Source organism: Sphaeramia orbicularis, chromosome 17 (assembly GCF_902148855.1).
Source record: "Sphaeramia orbicularis chromosome 17, fSphaOr1.1, whole genome shotgun sequence".
NCBI lineage: Eukaryota > Metazoa > Chordata > Actinopteri > Kurtiformes > Apogonidae > Sphaeramia > Sphaeramia orbicularis.
The window spans coordinates 29,583,440-29,604,450 of NC_043973.1; the positions used below are offsets into that span (position 1 = coordinate 29,583,440).

Sequence of the window (21,011 nt, forward strand, 5' to 3'; positions counted from 1 at the left end):
GAAGCCCAAACTCAAACTGTCAAGATATAGTTCAGCAATGTAGGAAAAACATGCCTTATGGGAAGTTAAGACCAGTTTCCAATGTCGACCAACCAAGGGTAGATCTACAAGGGCCAAATGGGGGGATATCTGCCCCCGACCCCCCCACTGTAGAGCCTTGACCCCTCAGCTGTTCCTCTAACTTGTGTGTTCTTAAAACTGTACTAGTAAAATCAAACTGTCTTATATCCGCAAGGTACTCAATGCATTAAAACAAACAAGAAATTACCAAAAAGTGATATACAAAGTGTTTTATTTTTCCACTACAGCACATATTGGAGACAGTTAGTATGATTTTTACAGAACAGAACTGTTACTTGATGGGGAATATTTTCATTTTGCTATTAGTGGCACAGTTCATTTTCATTCATTCATCATTTCATTAATTTATTTGTTTTGAGCAGAAGAAAAAATCGAACATCTTTTGTGTACAAGGAACTAATGGCAGAGCAAATACATTAATAAACAAAGGTGATCAAAAAAAAAAATAGCAATTGCCATGTACACTAGTAATAAAATAAATTCAATATGTACTGCTCAAAAAGGAGTGGGAAGAAGAAAACATATTAAATCCCACCCCCATCTCACATTTGTACAACATAACGCATTACTACACAGTTGAGGAGTATGTTAATAATCCATCCATCCATCCATCCCACATTCCTAATACAGGCCGTAATATAACAATGAATAGCATTATGCACTTTTATTACATACTACTTGTATTATATACTATGATACAATACATTGAAAGGGTTGTAATTCAATATGCTTCCCTGTCAGGGAGAAAAAATTAATTTTATTCAATACACCAAAGCTCTGAATGTCTGACTCAGCAGCTGAGCTAATGCTAATCAAACACAAACAACACACCAGACACCGATGACACTCACCTGTCAATCACAGTGGCTGCTCCGTTAATTAAGCAGAACCTTTTGGCTGTATATAATCTAAACGGATGAGTTAGATAAAAATGAACCCCTCGTTCAGCTGTCATGGAGAATGAACTATGAAGACTTTTTTTTTTTTTTTTTTTTTTTTGTTCTGGGCTGTAAACATGTTTATTTCTGCTGTAACGTTGACCTTATTAACATGGAGGTCTATGTGGACTGGCTTCCTTTTGGATGCAGCCCTTCAGTGGACATTCAAAAAGAAAAAAATAACCATGAATGAAATACAGCAGTTGGACAATTTGTTGCTTATGAGAGCAAAGTCACTGCTTGTTCAACACCACATTGTAAGACTGGACTTTGTATTTTCTAAAGTGCTTTAATTACAATGTACTTAAATGATATAAGTTTTAGTACATTACTGTAAAATGTTAAGTATATTCTACTAATTTGTAAACATAGTCAAAAGTATGAAAAGTTTAAACCGAATGGATTTAAATCACTAAGTTTTAGTCATGACCACACCTTTTTATCTCTGCATTGCATTGTGGGTATTGGGCATGTTGTTGAAAATGTGTTATTTTTCTGTGCAGGGGTTCAGTGGGGTTGTGGTGTTAGTGTAAATTTGGACTTAATGTGTGTATGGCAGTGTTTATTGGCCTTTTTGTGTTTGTTTTTGTATTTTTGTAGAGCTAAACCATGAGTGACAGCCATAGGTCCAACAATGGCTTTCCTATTCATCTCAGATTGTTCTTTTTAAATGTAAATTTTTATGCTTTGTCAAAGTAAAAGCACTTCCTGTACTGTCAAATTACATTGAGCTAACTTCCTGTCTAACGTCCATCCATGCTACAATATGTTAAGTTGAATAATTATACAAAGCAATTTATATTGCAAAAGATTTTAATTTAAATTGACTTGGAATTGAGTACAATGAACTGATGATCTTAAGTCTAATAATTATACAAAGCAATTGACATTGCAACAAAATTGAAGTTAAATTAACTTGGCATTTAGTGTGTTGAACTTAAAATAGCAATTCCATTCATATCAAGCATTTAAGTTTAATACACTCAAGTTTTCATTACTTAAATTTTTTAAGGCAACTAGTTTCCTCAATTTTTTTAAGTAAACTCAACTTAACCAGTCTTACAGTGCAGTTGGTTATCTGAAATTTAAATGTGCACTGTGTGATCTATTGTTGTAAACTCTACTGAGGGAATGCTAGTATGATGGCCTTCTTTTATATTATGTAGTTATGCAGTTTCTGTACACCGTATATAGTAGCTGATCATACTTAACCTCATTAAAACAGGCTGGGGAATTTGCTTTTAGTATCTTCGAGTACTGATTATTTTTCATTTTGCATCATAGCAGACTTTCCCAATGTCAAGATACGTCTGTCATCAAGCTTGACAGACCGCAGCAAAGTAAAAGACGTAACAAGGCAAAACAGACGACAGATGAAGACTTGACAGCAGAGAAAAGGTGTTGTTTATTTAATGAGATGTCAGAGAGCAGAACTAAAACTGTAGTAGCTTAGAAACAGTCAACAGACAAACTTTTTACTTGTACTCCTTGAGGAAACTACACACGTATCTGTACTTCTACTTGAGTAATGAATGTGTCGACTTCTGCTACGTCTGCTACTCTGTCACTGTTTTTTGTTGTAGTTGAAGGATTTTCTTTTTTTTTTTTCACAGTTTGAAGAAGAAAAGAGTAAGATGAGAAAATCATGTAAATACTCATTCATTCATAGATTTTTTTTTTTTTTAACATAATTGCTATAAAACCAGGTATGACATTAATGTGTGAATTTTGTTTTATTTCAATAATTTACTGTAAAGTTTTATTTAGTAATGTCTAAGTGTAAACCTGTACTAGTGTTACAGGTAAACAGCTTTCAGTGGTGTGTGGCATATAGACATGCATATTATGTGAGTTAATTGTGATTACTTTGAGTGTTTTTATCCTGGTGGGATTTTTTTTTTTTTTTTTTCTCTATTACTGTCAAGCATTGCTGTGTTTCTATTTTATTAATTACTGTAAAGTGTGTGAGTCTCTTGAAAAATGCTCTATAAATAACATTTATTACCACAATACACTTGCGACAAATGCAACAAAATTCCAAAAAGGCCCGAGAGATGTGTCTGTTGGTTATGTAAACAGACTGCTTGTGATGGAGTGATCTTCGAAGTTGTTCACCGTGAAGGAAGTGATTCAGGTGTGTGAGCACAGAAAGACTAATGGATTAGTGATAATTAGGCTGTCACTAGGGTTTTACAAATTTGAAGAAAAATTAGCGATGAAAGTCATACGCTGCTTTAATGAACATCTACCTGATCAGTAGATTAAATATAAGAAAATACATGATTTTCACAGAAAAAAATGGCAAGTACAGAGGATAATATTAGAAGAAATGGGGATAAATCACTAAAGAAAGATTAAGGGTGTTTTCACACTGGGTACATAAATCCGTATCGGAGTACGTTGGACCCCATAGTCCACTTAATTTTATCAATGTGAATGCAAATGTTCCGTGTGCAAGTACCGTACCCGAATACAGCTGAGAAGGTGGTCCTGGGTATGGACTGAGTGGACTGCGGTACGGAACGTTGCCGTGTGAAAGCGATCCGTAGCTGAGACCGGAAGTGACCTAATCACCACTCCAATAACGGAAATGACCAAACCTCCCCCCAAACCATAGATGGCCCTCTTGTTGTCTCCTGAAAAAAGCCTCAGATCCAAGCAGCACGGGCTTGCCTTACCAACTGAACCACTTGGTGGTATATCAGGATTCCATGACAAATGCTCACAAGACAAATGCCCACAACCTTAATGAAAAAAGAGACAAATGCCCAAAATTTGTAGTATGGCATTATTCCAATTGGGAAACTATATGAAGCATGCAAATACTAACCCCTAACCCTAACAATGTATATAATTTTGTTACTTTTCTTGCTAATAAAATATTATGACTAAGTTGTGGGTATTTGTCTCTTTTTTCATTAAGGTTGTGGGCATTTGTCTTGTGGGCATATGTCTGCGCACTGTATATCAGGGACAACGGAGGTCGCGCTTCTTCTCTTTGCCTCAAACAGGCTAACAGAAAAGTATTGCCTGTGAACAGAACAGTCATTCGGTTGAGGATGTAAGGGTTTGTCAGTTCCACGTTTGTTGGGTAGCTACAGAATTCCTTCCACACCGCCACCTATTTCAGCCCTGTAACACCCACTTGTTCTTGGGCATGGGCTGCAGTACGTGCTTGTGAATGCAACATCTGCAGGAAAGGTGTGGGCGCATCCAGGTACAGCACGGATCTGAATACCCAGTCTGAAAACACCCTAAATATAGAGAAAAATGTATTTTAGACCTGCTTTAAAAGCAGCCCTGGGTCTTTATTGGTTAAAAACTGAGCTTAAGAGGTGTTTGCAAACAGAGGTTTCCCGTGAATTATCCCGTGGCTGAGTTTTTAACCATGACCTCTTTTCGATATCATTCATATCCATGTCTTCCCTCTCCTTTTTCAGCCTCTTCGTGCCCTCACCTCTCTCCGTCCTCCCTCCACTGTTCTTTTCACCTCTCCACTCCCTCTCGATGGCTTACTTCTTCTCACCTTCCTTCTCCTCCTCTCCTGCCGTTATCTCACCTCTCTTTATCCTCATCTCCCCTGCGTTCCTCCCCCTTGCCCTACTCCTTTCACCTTGCATTATTCTCTCATCTCATCTTCTTTACAGACCGCCGAAATGTAAATAACCCCTAACACAGCCCTGTTCCATCAAAAGCACATCAACCCAAAAGAGGCAAAACTCAGACTGCATCAAAACAGCCTCCCCATAAATAAATTCATTGGAAAACTAAATCACAGATCGTTGCATCTTTGCTGTCTCTTTACTATTGTCTCCAGTCACAGTGGCTCTGCTGACTCGGCACTCATGCATAGATGATCGTCAGTGTCCTTCTGTGTTTACGTTTGTGCACATGTGAGCATCCATGCATTTGCATAATATGAAGCTTTATTGGTGCAAAGAGACTATGATTGAGCAAGGCAGGCCTCTTCTTCCTTCCCCAGCTTTTCAGTCAGGTTAATTATACATCATGCACAGATCTGCGTCTTTAAAATAACCCCTTTTGCCCTGCGGCGCTTGTGGACCTCGACCGTGGTCACATCAGCCAGAACTTCTTCAACTGTTAGGCTGTATGAGTCCAAGGGATAATTTTTGTGATGAATATATGCCAGAGCAGATTAATGATTTGTTTGTCTCGTAATTTGTAGCTGGCCAACTGTAAATCATACTTGATGAACAACAGAATAAGGAGCTTAATGAACAATGATAGTTTGTTATTGTCTGTAACACCCAAAAAATGAAGAATTGACAAGAGTGGGAACGCCAATGCCAAAAATGCCAAGTGCAGAAACAATACAATCAAAGGTGTTTCGTGGAACAGAACATTAGCAGATTGAAATAATAGGATGTAAAGTTCCAACACACAGGTGTCAAACATGCAGCCTGGGGGCCAAATCCGGCCCACCAAAGGGTCCAGTCCAGCCCTTGGGATGAATTTGTGAAATGCAAGAGTTACACTAAGATATTAACAATCCTTTTAGTTCAGGTTCCACATTCAGACCAATTCAATCTCAAGTGGGCAGGATTCAGTAAAATACGATCATAATAACATATGAATAATGATAACTCCAAATTATTCTGTTTGTAAATGTAAATATTTTCATGTATTTACACTAAAATAAAGTATAATTTTGCAAAAAATGTGAATAACCTGAACAAATATGAACATCCTGAGTAAGTACATTTTTAACAAGATTCTGTCTGTTACTAAATGTTTTGTGCGTCTGTAGATCCACTGTGATCTGTAAGTTATAATGCACATGTGGAAATGATAAACTGAGACAGAATATTGTTAAAATTACACTTATTTTTTCAGTTTCTTCATGTGATTCACATTGTTTGAAAGGATAGTTTGTAGATGTAAACATTTTCATAATGCAAATTTACTTTTTTCGCTCTAAAACATAGAGAAAAGTTTGGAATTGACATTATTTCTATATTATTGTTATATTGTTATATATGTTATATTATTTTACTGATCCGGCCCACTTCAGATCAAATTTAGCTGAATGTGGCCCCTGAACTAAAATGAGTTTGACACTGCTGCTCCAACAGGATGAAAAATCTTCACTTTTTCGTTGTCGACTTAGCAGTGATTGATGTTTGGTACAATGGTGGACCTAGAAATTTTTTTTTACATGCTGTGGCAAAAGGGTAGCAAGAGGTCATTGCAGGGAAGCATTGGAGGATATCATGTAGGAATCCCCAGATCCAGTCAGGTCCAGAAGTATTTGAACAGTTGGAAAAGTGTTTTAATTTACCTCTGTAGACCAGCACAGTGGATCTGAGATTAAACAACCAAGATCTGATTAAAGTGTGAACTTTCAGCTTTAATTCAAGGGGTTAAACAGTTACGTCAATAAGACCATCAGAGGATTCTACCATGAAGTTTACCTGGCTTTACCGAGGCTATTGTACTCCACAGTTACTAATATCTCCCAAAATATTATGCCGCGTTTCCACTACATGGAACCAGCTTGACTCGACTCGACTCAGGTACCAGGTCCTATTCCTGGAGACCGTTTCCATTACAGGATACTACTAACTATAGAGTACCTGGACGTCATAGTGATGCGGCGCATTACTTCTGTGTCGTCTGCTCAGAGAGTTGTTGATAAACTTACTCATTGCGTGTTGTCTCGTCAAGCTCATGCTGAATTTTTACGTCTGAACCTCCTCGACAAACCATGGTGTAGTTTTGCGGGCTGTCATCATGTGGATTAACCTACCGCTGTATTTACTGTCAACTTCCGCATCTGTTTTTGTAAAACGGCGGGTCACAGAGACAACTCTCTGACCAGTCAGTGGTCTGCAGTGTTTACATGTCACGTTTTAGTATCTGGTCCCCAGTCCTGGAACCTCGGCGGAGGTGATACCAAAAAAACTAGTACTGGGTACCAGATTCCAGGTCCGTTTTTGTAATGGAAACGCAAAAAGGCCGAGTCGAGTCAAGCCGAGCCGATACCACGCAGTGGAAACGCAGCATTAGTCCTATCAACTTGTCATTTTTGCAAGTTGATAGTCCAACTGCAGCAGTCAGCAACTGTGTGATGCCTAAGACACACACACACAGAGTCCACTTCCCTTTTATAATATAAGATAGCACTTTTATTGAGATTGAATATTTGACAGCTGTATTTACCTTTTATATTGTGTTTGAGAGTCATGCAACAAAACTTCGTTCAAGTGCACTGTTTATTTTGCATGTGTCCTGGAAGATCGATCGATCTATCCATCTATCCATCCATCCATCCATCCATCCATCCTAGTTTTCTTCACCTCTGTGGCAGAGATCTAATGAGCCTGTTTTTAAAGTTGTACGTAGAAAGTACAGCTATTTCTTTTAAAATGTAAGGAGTAAAATTTGTAAGCTCTTAGAAAAATACTCAAAAGAAAGCAACAAACAGCTGTACTTCTTCCCACCTCTGCATGGTAGAGGTCACTTGTCACAATATTTTGATGAATCGATCAGGCTGGTGCTATTTTAAATATTTTAGTTTAGATGGATGATTCATCTTACTTCAACAAGAAATGTTCTGGTTGAAGTTTGTTTTGCTGCATCGTGTTGGCCTTGAAAAAACTTTGAAAGGTGGAAAAAGAAAGATGTAACAAAATGGAAAAAAAGATTAGAAAAAAACTCAGGAGTAAAGGATTGCTGGAGGAGAGAGGACAAAAACAGAAAGAGGGGCAGCTGTGAACACTAATATCAGGCATGGGTGCTTTTAAGACTGACCGTCGAAGAATGGGACGGGGGGAAACAAATGAGTCCGTGTCATTGCAGGTGTGAATATCGATACCTGTCACAGCTGGCTTTTATTTGGAACAGATCTCTTATCTTTTGTGTTGTCTACACTCTTTTTATTCTTGCATGAGATATAACTCGCAGATTTATCTTTGTTTTACATCTCAGTGTTAATACAGTGTTACCACTTTGTCGAAAAAGTTTTGATCTCGTGTTGTTAAAATCGAACCGCACTGCGTGTTCCTGCCTTTTTCCCAGCTGGTGTCCGTGAACTTCACAGCTCCCGAAGCTGAACAGTTTGTTTCTCTTGCTGATTTCAAAAGACTCTTCCAGAGTTTTCTTATATACTTGTTTTTTTTCTGGGAGTAAGAGCCAGGGGATCTGCTGGGTTGCTTGTTCATTTGTTTGTGTTCGACACTCTTTGAAAAGTTCAGTGTTTTGGGGAGTTGGGATATGCAATCTGTAGGGTAAACAGAACCCTGAGAGCCATGTGTGAGGGTTTGCAGTGTTCTTAAACACTGAGCCAACAGTAGAAATCAAATAAACATAGATCATGCAAAGATTGTTTTATGTATCTGCTATCTACTGTGACTTGATCCAAAATTTGAGAGACTTTTAACCCATAAAGACCCAAATATACACCGGTGACTAGGGCTGTGCAATTAATTGAAATTCAATTACGATTTTGATTATTACACTCAACGATTACAAAAATTATGTAATCGAGAAAAAACGATTATTAATTTGGAGTTGTTTTAATTCACGCGTATGCAAGCTACCATGAGCTGCTCCGCCCCGCCCCCCTCTAAGCTACAGCTGCCAGCTAGCCGGCAGGTCCACCCCACCAGGAAAGTTGTACCTAGCAGTCTGGAAAAATGGCAGGAGAATCGCAGCAGAAGCGCTTGGTAAACAAAAAAGGCAAGTCAAATTCAATTGTGTGGAATCACTTTGGGTTTGATGAAGAAGACAAAGAGCAAAAACACATCACGTGCAATAAGTGTTTCGTAGTTGTGTCTGCACTGACCGCTAACACAACAAACTTTTTTAATCATCTAAAGTTTAACCAACGCAACCTTTATGATAATCTTATGAAAAACCAAAACACAAAAAAAGCAACTCCGTCTACAGCTTCATCCGCAATGCAATCTTCAATCTCCAAATCTCTTTACGCTGCAATTCCGTACTCATCAACATCGGAGAGACACCAAAAGATAACAATCCATTGCCCATTACCTGGTTAAAGGTATGTGCTCCAGTAACACCACTGACAACTCGGGATTCAGACAAATGGTGACTCCACTGGACAAACGCTAGGTTTTGCCTTCAAGACATCATTTTACTCGAGCTGCTACTACGCTGAACATACTTGAATTCATAATTTGCGCTTTTTTTTTTTTTTTTTTTTTTTTTTTATTGCTCCAGTTCTATGGCAAGTCTATAGCAGTTTAATTACACTGCACTATTTGTTTACAAAAGGAAACATACTTGAATTTACAGTATGCTTATTTGCATTCAGAGATTTTTTTTTTTTTTGTTTCGTACAAAAGTGAACATACTTTGTTTCAGTGTTTAAAAGCTTTATTTATGTTTAAAGAGTATATTTTACATTGTTTTGCAAGAAATAAAATAAACAACTTTAAGGTTAACAAATGATCGTTATTAATAATCGTGATTTCAGTTATTGCTAAAATAATCGTGATTATTGTTTCTTTCTATAATCGAGCAGCCCTACCAGTGACCATAAGCATCTACTGATGTAAACTGTTAAATAACTGTTGATCCACTAATCCTATCAATATATCCTACTATATAATGCATGCTCTGTGTCCGTTCGTCCGATCAATGTCCTGATGTTGCAGCACAGGATGGCATTTGTATGGGTTTTCCTCAGCCCTCACTGGCCCGATCGCCGCCAAACTCACCAAATGAATAGAAACATTACCTAACTATCTACTAGGCACAATTTTATGTCCGTATTCAAATGTTGTGAGGTATGCTGGGTGATTTTAGTCTCTTATGCTATCGTACAGTGGCACCACAGGTACAATGCCACTAGTGTAAATAATTGGTGTAAAATGCAGTTTGTCATCTTTTCATGGTCATCAGATATGACCTATTTGGACATTCAGAGGCTTCATAGTTACCGTGGAAACACCGCCATCTTCTACAACATTGATTCACCAGTAAAACCCATGGAGTTTGATCAATGACAGTGGATGGAGACACTTGGTTTATGTTTAATTATTGATATGTTTGACTGAAAAAGTCACTTTTTCTCAAGTTTTCTCTGTTTTTGGTATAATAACCCTCAAATGTAATCTTGGCATGATGATTAAAGTACAGTCATTCATTACCTCCGCCAAGGAGGTTATGTTTTTGCCAGGGTTTGTTTGTTTGTTTGTTTGTTTGTTTGTCTGTCCGTTAGTGTGCAACATAACTCAAAAAGTTATGGACAGATTTGGATGAAATTTTCAGGGTTTGTTGGAAATGGGATAAGGAAGAAATGATTAAATTTTGGTGGTGATCGGGGATGGGGGGGCCCACGGGGGGGGGCCACTGATCAGCCTTGGCGGAGGTCTGCGCTCTCCGAGTGCTTCTAGTTCATTCATTTTTTCTGAATCTGCTTTACCTCATTAAGGTCACGGGGGTCGCTGGAGCCTATCCCAGCTACTTATGGGCGAGGGCGGGGTACACTCTGGACATGTCACCAGTTCATCGCAGGGTGGACATATAGAAACAAACAATCACTCTCACATTCACACCTATGCACAATTTAGATTAACCAATTCACCTATCAGTGTATGTCTTTAGATGGTGGGAGGAGGCCGGAGTACCCAGAGAGAACCCACGCAGACACGGGGAGAAGATTAAAGTGCATGATCAGTAAAATAAATATAGGAAAATACCTGATTTTCACTGAAAAAAATGCAAACTGGAGATGATAATATTACGATAAATGGTGATAAGTCACTTAAGAAAGGTTAAATGGAGAGAAAAATTTATGTCGGAACTAACACAAAAGTAGCAGTGGTTCTTTATGGGTTCAACCAAAATAGATCCATATAATAACTGCACTTTTTAATTCACTCTTACAATGCCAGTCCTTTCCTATCTGTTTTCCATCACACTATACTCTTTATTTAATACCAATATATCATATAACTTTAGTTCTAATGATAAATGACCTAATAGCTGTTGGTTGTAATCCTACCTTTCCTCAAACCACCCATCTTCTCCTTCCTTTTGCTCTCAGCCTCTTCTTTCTCTTTGTCTCTGTATTTGTTTCCCTTTTTACTCTCTAATAGATATCGTCTCTGTATGCGTTGCAGGATCACTCTGAATGGGATGAAGGTGTCCAGGCCAGACGTCCGCATCGGCCGCTACAGAATGATTAAACACGAGCGGGACAAACACAACGAGCCCAACCCACAGAGGTACTGCATCATTGTCCAAACTCGTTCTCTGGCTTTAAATTCGGATCGATGGCGCTGCTTCTGTTTCGCAGCTAAACCGTTCGGATGTTTTTCACTCATTTTTCATTTCCATTTGATAGAATTATGATTATGTGGTGCCCGAAAGGCCGCACTATTAATAACATGTTCTTGTATTTAGCTTAGCTCCGCAGACATAGCGTGCTTAGAAAGCGAAACATGAGCAACACAGTCATTGTAAGGCCAGCAGTGACACAAAAAAGCAATTTATCATAACGCCTCGGTTCAAAAGCGTCCATATTATCTGCTTTTATTGTGTCCAGTTTTGCTCAGGTTATATTCTTAAGATACTGAACCGCACTAGAGATGGTCAGATTAGAGGTCCGTGCTTGTGTATTTTGACATTGTGCACATTCACACCAAGGAGCTGCCCGTTGTTAATCCAGTTTGATCGTGCCGCCGACCACTAAGCAGCTCCTTGAAGGAAACTGCACTTTAACATAGTTCAGTGTGAAGCAGAGTGTTTTATTGCAGTCTTGGTTTTATAAAGTGCCTCAGCAGCTTTGTAGGTATAAGTGCATTATAGTATAGGACCACTGGACTCTGACTCCACCCACTACATCATTTTGGAAAGTGCTGTAAAGTTGAAAAGAGGCTCAGAGGGGAACGGGGAAGGTTTGAATGACCCTCAGTGGATGTGTTTTATAGGAGCGTACATATACACTGTAGGGATGTAACGATTACCGGTATAATGATAAATCGCTGTAAAATTCCCAACAGTTAGTACAGTGGTTCCCAACTTTTTCTGTCTCGTGGCCCCATTTTAACATCACAAATTTTTGGTGACCCCAGACATTCAAAACAGAGACTTTTTTTCTTTTGTTAAAATTAACTTGGTTTTGATCATGTAATAGTTTGCTACACTATGTTGCAAATAAACATTAATTTTAGAGGACATTTAGACTGTGTAATGTATATTATGATGGATGGAGGCAGAAAAAAACAATAACTCAAACTATGAATTATGAAAGAGCTGCAGCATCTGAAACCAACCCCAATGAACATTTCCAATCCAACTTTATTTGTAAAGCACTTCAAAACAACTGCAGTGGACCAAAGTGCTGTACAGAAGAATAATTAAAACCAAAACAGAAGAATAAAATACAGAATAGATTTAAAGACATAGAAACTGTACAAAAAAGGTAAAAGTGCTATACAGAAGAATAAATAAAACCCAAATAAAGAGTAAAATACAAGAATAGATTAAAAAGCCATACAATTTTTAAAAACAACAAAATCAATAAATAAAAAAATAAAAATGGATAATAGATAGATAATAGATAATTTAACAGATAAACAGTACCACAGTGCTTCAGTTTCAGACTCAGTTTGTCATGTCTTTTATGGATTATGATTGTCTCTGTCAACTCACCATATATTTTTTATTAATTTTTTATTTTTATCAATTACTAGAAATTTTAGGTGACCCCATTTGAACTCCAGGCAACCCCATGTGGGGTCCCGACCCCAAGGTTGAAAAACATTGGATTAGTATTACCGTTTAAATTCTAATTATGATAACTGTGTTTGATCACCGCACTTTCAACACAAACTAGATGTGGAAAATGGTCAAACAATGGCTATAAGGTGCCATCTTTAATGCACATTTGTATGTTTGAAACTTACATGTTAATATTTGATTTTTCTGCCAATAGAAAGTACATTGTGCCTATTATTTCATTTGTTTTTGTTTTGTTTTTTTTGTTGTTTTTTTTTCAAAATACAACTTGGTTAAATTATTTCAGGTTGTGTATAAGTACTTTTTGAACATTTTCAGTACATTTCAACAATACCGTGATAATAATAACGGTGATAATTTTGGTCACAATAACCGTGATATGAAATTTTCACATCGTTACATCCCTAATACACTGTTGTCTGTGGGTCAAAACAATAGGTATTCGAAATCTCTTTGACTGGACATTTTAGAGACAATTTGACAGATTAGTGTTGCTAAATGACCCACATTTTGACTTTTAAATTCATTTTTGCTTTAGTTGGACCATAAGGGATTATCCAAAACAAGGAGCTGCTTTATATTTAAATACATTTTGGAATGGCAATCAATTAAAGTTCGCTCTCTAACGAGACATTTTTGGCCCCTGATATGTTAGGCTAAAACTCCAAGTAAAATTTCTCTTTGGTATTTAATTTAATCTATACCTGTGCAGTTCATATTGCAAGGTATAAATCTTAAGAAGTAATTAAGGCTTGGGCAATCTACCATTTGAGTCATGGAACATTAACGTCCTAAGACCCAGGAAATGTCAGCACAGTACAAGCTTTTTTTGTTTTTTATTAAATAAGTGCCTATATTGGAAACATCATGATGCAACAGTTTTTTCAGTTGCAGTTTTTAAAGTTTTTATGGAATGGCCTTTGTGGTGGACAGTTTTCTTTTCGTTTTGTATAAAGTTGTGAAACTCTTGTCCACAAATGTGGACAGAAAACCCATAGCTGGGTCTGAGGAGGATAAAGACAAAAAATTACCGGCTATACTGTTGGCAGCCAGTGAGAAATCTGTAAGGAGGAAATGGTTAAAAGTTGAACCATCCACCATTGATGAATGGATTGGAATTGTCAATGAGATTTATGTTATGGAGAAAATATCTTTTTCCCTCAGAGATGAAAAAGAAAAAAATTATAATATCTGGTCCAAATGGACTGAGTATGTAAAACCAATCAGATCTGATTTCATTTGATTGTATTTGTGCTTTGTGTGAGTCTATCTGCTTTTATGTGAGGTTGTGATTGTCTGAGGTGGTGTGCTCACCTGTTCTGTTTTGTTGTGTTATTGTTTCAACTGAAATTAATGGTCCATAAAAGGAAATTCGAGAAGGGCAATATGGATATAATCACTGAAACTTTCTATATCCATCCTATTTTAACTTCTTGAATGATTAAGGCTGTAATTAATGCATGTGATGGACATTTGTCTTACCAATAAAAAGATAATTAAAAAAAAAAAAAAAGAAGTAATTAAAGCATAAAAGACCAGGTTTTTGTACTTTCTTTGGCAGCATGGGCTGTTGAGTGTAAAAAAATCATTATCTCTAACGGGACACTTTTGATCGAAGATGGAAGACAATATTTTTACTTCTTCTCATGAAATGATTGGGACGATGTGATTTATTCTTGATAGACAAAGTGTAACTGGGACTCAGTAAGTAATTATTAGACCTGGTTAAAGGTGATTACAGATGTGTATAAATAGGAATAAAAAGAGGAATGTGTCTGAAAAGAACATTATTCCAGCTTCAGAGATACAGTATGAGTCCGTTATAAAACACACAGTGAGTTCCCTTCCATGTTAGTAGGAGTTGACTATAATGACATAAACAAGCTTTACAACTGAGATGATGAGGAGACTTTCCACTTTTTTCCACAGAACGTAAATGAAGACTGATGTGCAGATATAAATAAGTCCACCTTCCTCTAACTGAGGTCTGAACAGTCATAGATAGTTGTACAAGTGTGGGTTTTGTTTTTTTTCCAGATTAATGAGAAATCTTACCCAACAACATATAAATACATCTACTTTAAAGAAACCTGTCTTTGGCATGATATAACTCCAACCACTTTTACTGTTTTTAGCTGTACCGTTGTGTCCAGTATCATTTTTTTCAATTTCATCGTCATCTTCTTTGGCAATTTCTTCAAACATCCCAGACGAAACTATTGATTTGATTCATTTAAAATTTATATATAGCTTCCTTGGGACAATGTTCATAAAGTTTTTAAGCAGTTTTGAGAAATTTTTACATTTTGATGATTTTTTTTTTTTAAATATTAAAAATTTGCCTTTACTTACAATTGTCCATGTTTTGATGGCTTATAACATAAATAGTTAGAGATATCAGTATAGTTACTACTGAGCACTGATAGGAAGTCATATATGGACTTTCATTGAATTAGTTCAGTTCTCCTCCAGTGAAAGTACCACCCAGTTCTGTTGGGAGATTGATCTCCTGCATCCAGACCACAGGACTCTAAAAAAGCAGCAGAACTGGACAACCTCACACATTCAACTTATTGTTTCTTGATCGAACATGTCGGTGAGATACAGAGACATGGTCCTATTTTTATCATGTGTTATTGTCTTGCCTTTTATTTCATTGTTGTCAAGACTGAGTGTTGAACCTACTGATTTTTGTTTTATTTTCTGTTGATTTCTTTTAAGTAAGCTTTGTGACAGTTCTGTGAGGGTTTTTTTTTGTTTTTGTTTTTTTAATCTATAGCTTTGTTCGCTGCTGTTAATAGTGAAGCATTAATTGGTAATGCTGCTCGCACTTACTGCTTGGAGTTTCCCATTTCCTGTCAAAGCACTTTGTAATCTGCTGTATTTAAGTCAAAGTCAGCTTTATTATCAGTTTGTGCCATATGTGCATCACATACAGAAAAGTGAAATTACAAGACTCTAAGGCCCCATGGTGCAAAGTGAACATGGTAGGAAAAGTATTTAAAAAAATAAAATAGAATGACTATAACCTATGAACACTAAACTAAGCGAAATTATTATTTAAAATTATTTATTATTATTATTATTATTATTATTATTATTATTATTATATAATTAAGTATTAACAAATAATATCAGATCTGGAATGCTCCTCTCTTGTCCTCCAGGTTGCTTTGGCAAAAACATCATACACCAAAAAAATCAAATGTTTGTTTGAGTTAGGGCTGCACGATTAATCGATTTTAAATCGAAATCGGATTTTTTAATTAGGACAATTTTTAAAAAAGGGAAATCGTAAAATCGATTTCATCTCTCTCATGCCTCCGGGCCGCGCGCCTCCGCGTACCTGTGGGCTACCGTAGGCTCTTCCTGTGACAGCGGTCTTTCACAGAAGTCCGTGTAATGACCGGACGTTAAATCTGTTCATGAACCCGCAGTACTTATACCAATATAAGCCGTGGCTTCACGCACGGATCCCGCAATTGAAATATAACTGCAAGCGGATCACTCATCTTCCGTTGTCCCGGATCCGTACCGTACTGTCTTCTTCCGAACCGGGTCCGGGTCTCGGGGTCATCAGCCTCAGCAGAGGAGCCCAGACAGCCCTGTGCCCACACACATCCACCAGCTCCAGGGATAGAATCCCTCCAGCGTGTCCTGGGTCGGTCTATTCCACGCACGGATCCCCCAGTTTAAATAGAACCGCATGGGGAACACTCATATTAACCTGGTCCACGCACACACGCACGGCTGATGCCTGTCACTGACTGACACTGGTATCACTTCTGTGGGCCAGATACCCAGAAAAGAAAGAAAAAAAAAAACTTTTTTTTTTTTTAATAATTAATTTAGTCCTCTTACTTGCTAAATTTTTCATTCACAAATGTAAGTTCTGTAACACAAAACCAAATATTATTTATGTTTTGTAAGATGTTGAAATTTATTTAAAGCTGTTAGATAAATGTGGAAACAAAAAGGTTGTAACAACTATCAGTATTTGCTCTGATTTGGACATTTTCTTATAGTGTATTCCCCCTGACAAACTTATGTTATTTTCTTGTTGTGTACATTGTTTGTATACTCTACTTCATTTCAAAGATTTAATGAAGAGAAAAAACAAAACAAAACTGTAGGTTCATCAAGTGATCCCATCACAGCTTTGAGGTCAGAGCAATGGCTTGCATTGTGGGCTGCTCACGAAAACGACATGTTGACTGCTGTTACCTTTTCTAGTTATACCCAAAAATCGAAATCGAAAATCGAGTTTTTAGAGGAAAAAAATCGGGATTTTTTTTTTGCCAAAATCGTGCAGCCCTTGTTTGAGTTTATGAAAGCGTTTGTGTCTTTATTAAAGGAACCTGAAGGACAGAAGAGTCTTGATCAAAAATCAGAGAAATGGAAATGTGGAGAAAAAAATCCACATTTAAATGAACACATGAAAATGATTTGTGACGTGATTTCTTTTTTAAAGCTGAGGAGTTTAATTCTCCATCTCTGAGTGATTTTTCAGATCAGTTCCACCAAAAAGACCTCCGTATTTAGTGTCCCTTTGAGGATAGAGGATTTTTTTTAATGTACTTGCAGTGAAGGTTGAGTTAGAGATTACTATTACTACTGATAATAATAATAATAAGAAGAATGACGATAATAACAATAATAATAATAATAATAATAACGATCTTTATTTATATAGCATTTTAAAACCACATTACCAATTAACATTTCACTATTTAACAGCAGCAAATTAAGCTATAGATAAAAAAAATAAAACTGAGCAAGAACAGATCTGCAATAATAAAACATTTCAAATGATAAAATAATCATCATCAAAAGTTAATTTATGGTTAATTCGTATTGGTTTTATGTGTCATGAAGCAGATCAATAACCTATTTTGACCTGCCCCTTCTAAGATGGTGATGCAATACTTGCATTTTCTATCCTTTTATACAAACAGGAGTTGTTCAAGGACAGGAAGAATCACAGTCTGAAAGTGTTTGTTTGGAATGTCTACTTGGTTCATCAAAAAAAGGCCACCTGAAAAATCAATACAAGTTTGAGGGTATGCTTTATTTAGAGTACTGTTGCTGCTTTACTTTGCCATCATACAGCCTTGTCTGGCAGGGAAAAGAAATCCTGAAGTGCTCTTCAAACAAACCAGCACCAGCCAACCTTAAGAACAGATCTATGGCTGATATGATCTGTTTTTGTCACTGTATCACTTTCTATTAAGTTATTTCAGATCCAAACTGACAAAAAATGTATTGGTCACAGTGGCTAATGTTCAGTTTCCAAGATAATGGTACTTGGAAAAGAGATGAGTGTGAGGATTTTCACACACACAAAAAAATGTTGTTTACCCCTTAACGTCCACTGTTGCACATTTGCATCAAACCATTTTCATTATAAAATCAGCTGAGACCGTGTTTGTATTCCCCCAGTCTCTGAAAATAACCATCTCTATCCCCTGAGCTGGGAAAAGCTGTTTTATGACTTTGTCATTACTATTGACCATTATGCCCTAATTTATATCTATTTTATGAGCTATAGTCAAATTAAAAGCAAAAACACAAATAATACTTTTTTAATATACTTGTCTATAAATTCGGTTGTTCAGGGGTTAACACACTGTTATTGTGGATGTAGACACCCAAGCCAACCCTGGCTTAGCTCATGTCAGCAACCAGCCTCCAGCATAAAACAGACTCCAACACAAACTTTATGTCCACACATATTAAACCTTTAAATGTCTTAGCATGAAGAGACTGTAAACAAAAACAAAACTAATCATTCTTTAATAATGACTCTTATGGTACTCCTGTTCTTTATTTCTGCAACAAGACATATTAAATAGTTCTTATGTATATGTATGTGTCCCATCTGTACTGTCTGACATTTTGCAGTTCCACTCTGTTGTAAATATGTACATAGTCTATATAGTTTAGTCCAGTGGTTCCCAACCTTTTTTGGCTCATGACCCCATTTTAACATCACAAATGTCTGGCGACCCCAGACATTCAAAACGGAAACATTTGTTTGCTCAAATTAATTTGTCTTTGATCATGTAATAGTTTGCTATATGTTGCAAATAAACATAAATTTTAGACGACATTTAGGCTATATAATGTGTATAATGCACCTTTTTTGTGTCTGCTTCTCAGTATGTCTTAGAAATGTCTTAGTGGGGCCAGGCAAGTGAAGAAATCTTTCCATTCTCTGTTTGGTCCAGTTTTCTGACTGTGTCCAGGCAGGTTGAAGTGTAGTAAGACACACGGTCACATGATCGGGTCAATCAAGATATATCAGATATTATATCCTGCGTTTGATTTGAACTTGATTTTTATTAGGAAAAGTGGATGATGTTTTAATTATAATGAAATGTATATTGAATCATTAAAAAATGTTTTTTATTAGTAATTCTATTAAAATAAATTACTAGAATTTCCAGGCGACCCCATGTGGGGTCGTGACCCCAAGGTTGAATAACACTGGTTTAGTCTGTATAGCCAACTTCTGGCTGAGGGGGTATTGTAATCATTTTGTCATCTGTCTGTCTGTCCATTCAACAACATAATCACATTATCTGAAGAATGCATTGAGATATCTGCACCAGATGTATACTGTGGATGCATCTTGGCATGGAGCAGAAGCCTATTGAAAATAGGTGACCATGACCTACTTTTTCAAGGTCAAATGGCCTTGTGCAGTTATAACATCTGAGTACTTTCAAATATAAATATGTATTTAATAAATGTTACACAAAGACAATCTAAGCTAAATTATAAGGTAATAACTTTCAACAGAATGTTACTGTTTGCCGAGGGGTGTTAAATGTACATGGCATGTTATGTTTATTACTATCATTATGACTATTTTATATTGTTTTTGGCACTATCTTTATGCATGCACGTGTTTTCTTGCACTTTATTCTGTTGCTGCGTTGACCGTTGAATTTCCCTGTTGTGGGATCAATAACATCTAATCTAATCCAATCAGATCTAAATGCTGGAAAAAACAGCCAAACTGGACCTAAGGCGCGTTATTTTTCCCCTATGACGAATTACACTCCATCCTGCACAAACACCAGATGAGAAGTAAACATCATTCCAAATACTTATGACATTTCTCTCATTGCAAGATGTTGAAAGATTCATGTAGAAAAAATCATTTTGTTTCCTCACAGTATTTATTCAAACAAAATTTCTGTTTATACTTTAAAGGGAAATTAAAATATATTCCTGAGGCTGTTGAAAGGAATAAGAGGTTCATATGTAGAGGAATGTCAGACCGGTGAAATCATCTTAACCTTTGTGGACACTAATATTATAATGTCATGTACAAAACATTTTCACTAAACCTAATATTGCTTTTAGAGATATAGTCGTAAACGCCGTTCTTGGCTACACCCCTTTAAATTGCCTTTCAGACGAATGTGTAAAAACGCTTCCTGTGTTAATGCGTTATTTTATGGCTTGATGAATGAGACCCAATATGTAGAGATGAGCCCTTCTAGACACATTAATCACCAGGAGTATAGCACCTCACATTAAGCTGCTTAAACGTGGATTATCACTGTTTATTCTCTTCTAAGAGGCCCCTGTTTTCATGGCTGGATAGGTCAGGCAGCGATGCCTCCCAACACAAAAATCAATAGCAGCAGTAGCAACAGCAGAATGAAGATATAGTGAACTCTGCTTCGATATTATTTCAGTTTGATCTCAAGTGACATTATCATATTGCAGCGTTTTGACCATGCTACTCCAGCTTCTACAGTCAGAATCTAGTTTTAGTTCAACTAGTTCATGAGGAGATTAAAAAAGGATAATGGCTACAGTTAATGTGCAAATTTGACGTCAATTTTTCATATCATTCTGCACAGAGTTTGTTTTTTGAGCTGCTGCGGTACAAAATAGATGCTTTACAAAATATCCCCTTTTGTTTGAGCGTGTCTGAACACCTCGGAAAATTTCTATCCTAAGAAACTTGACCAGAAACTTTAATTTCAGGCGTTTCTATGTGATTAAACGTCTTTGAAGTTGCGCTTAAAACTGAATTATTAACTGGAAAAGTAAATCAGAGCTCTTTTGTACATTTCAAAGGAAAAGTATCCCACTGGCTTTGCATAAAAGTGTATACTCCTTTATCTTTTGGCTCATTTAACTGAAGAAAGGTCCAGCCGCCGCTAACAAACACAGCCTCGGCACTTGAAATGCATTGTTGTGCAGTTGTGACATAAAAAAAGCTCGTTTGTGACTGTTTCATCA

General features: G+C 36.8%; 1 protein-coding gene across 1 annotated transcript in view; it reads left to right on the plus strand.

The window, feature by feature from the left end:
- b4galt2 (UDP-Gal:betaGlcNAc beta 1,4- galactosyltransferase, polypeptide 2) overlaps positions 1 to 21,011 on the plus strand; it is a 356,229-nt gene that overhangs the window by 323,450 nt on the left and 11,768 nt on the right. The window contains exon 7 of the mRNA XM_030161145.1: positions 11,129 to 11,233. Within this exon, the coding sequence (XP_030017005.1) occupies positions 11,129 to 11,233 (105 nt within the window). The remainder of the gene's footprint in view (positions 1 to 11,128; positions 11,234 to 21,011) is intronic.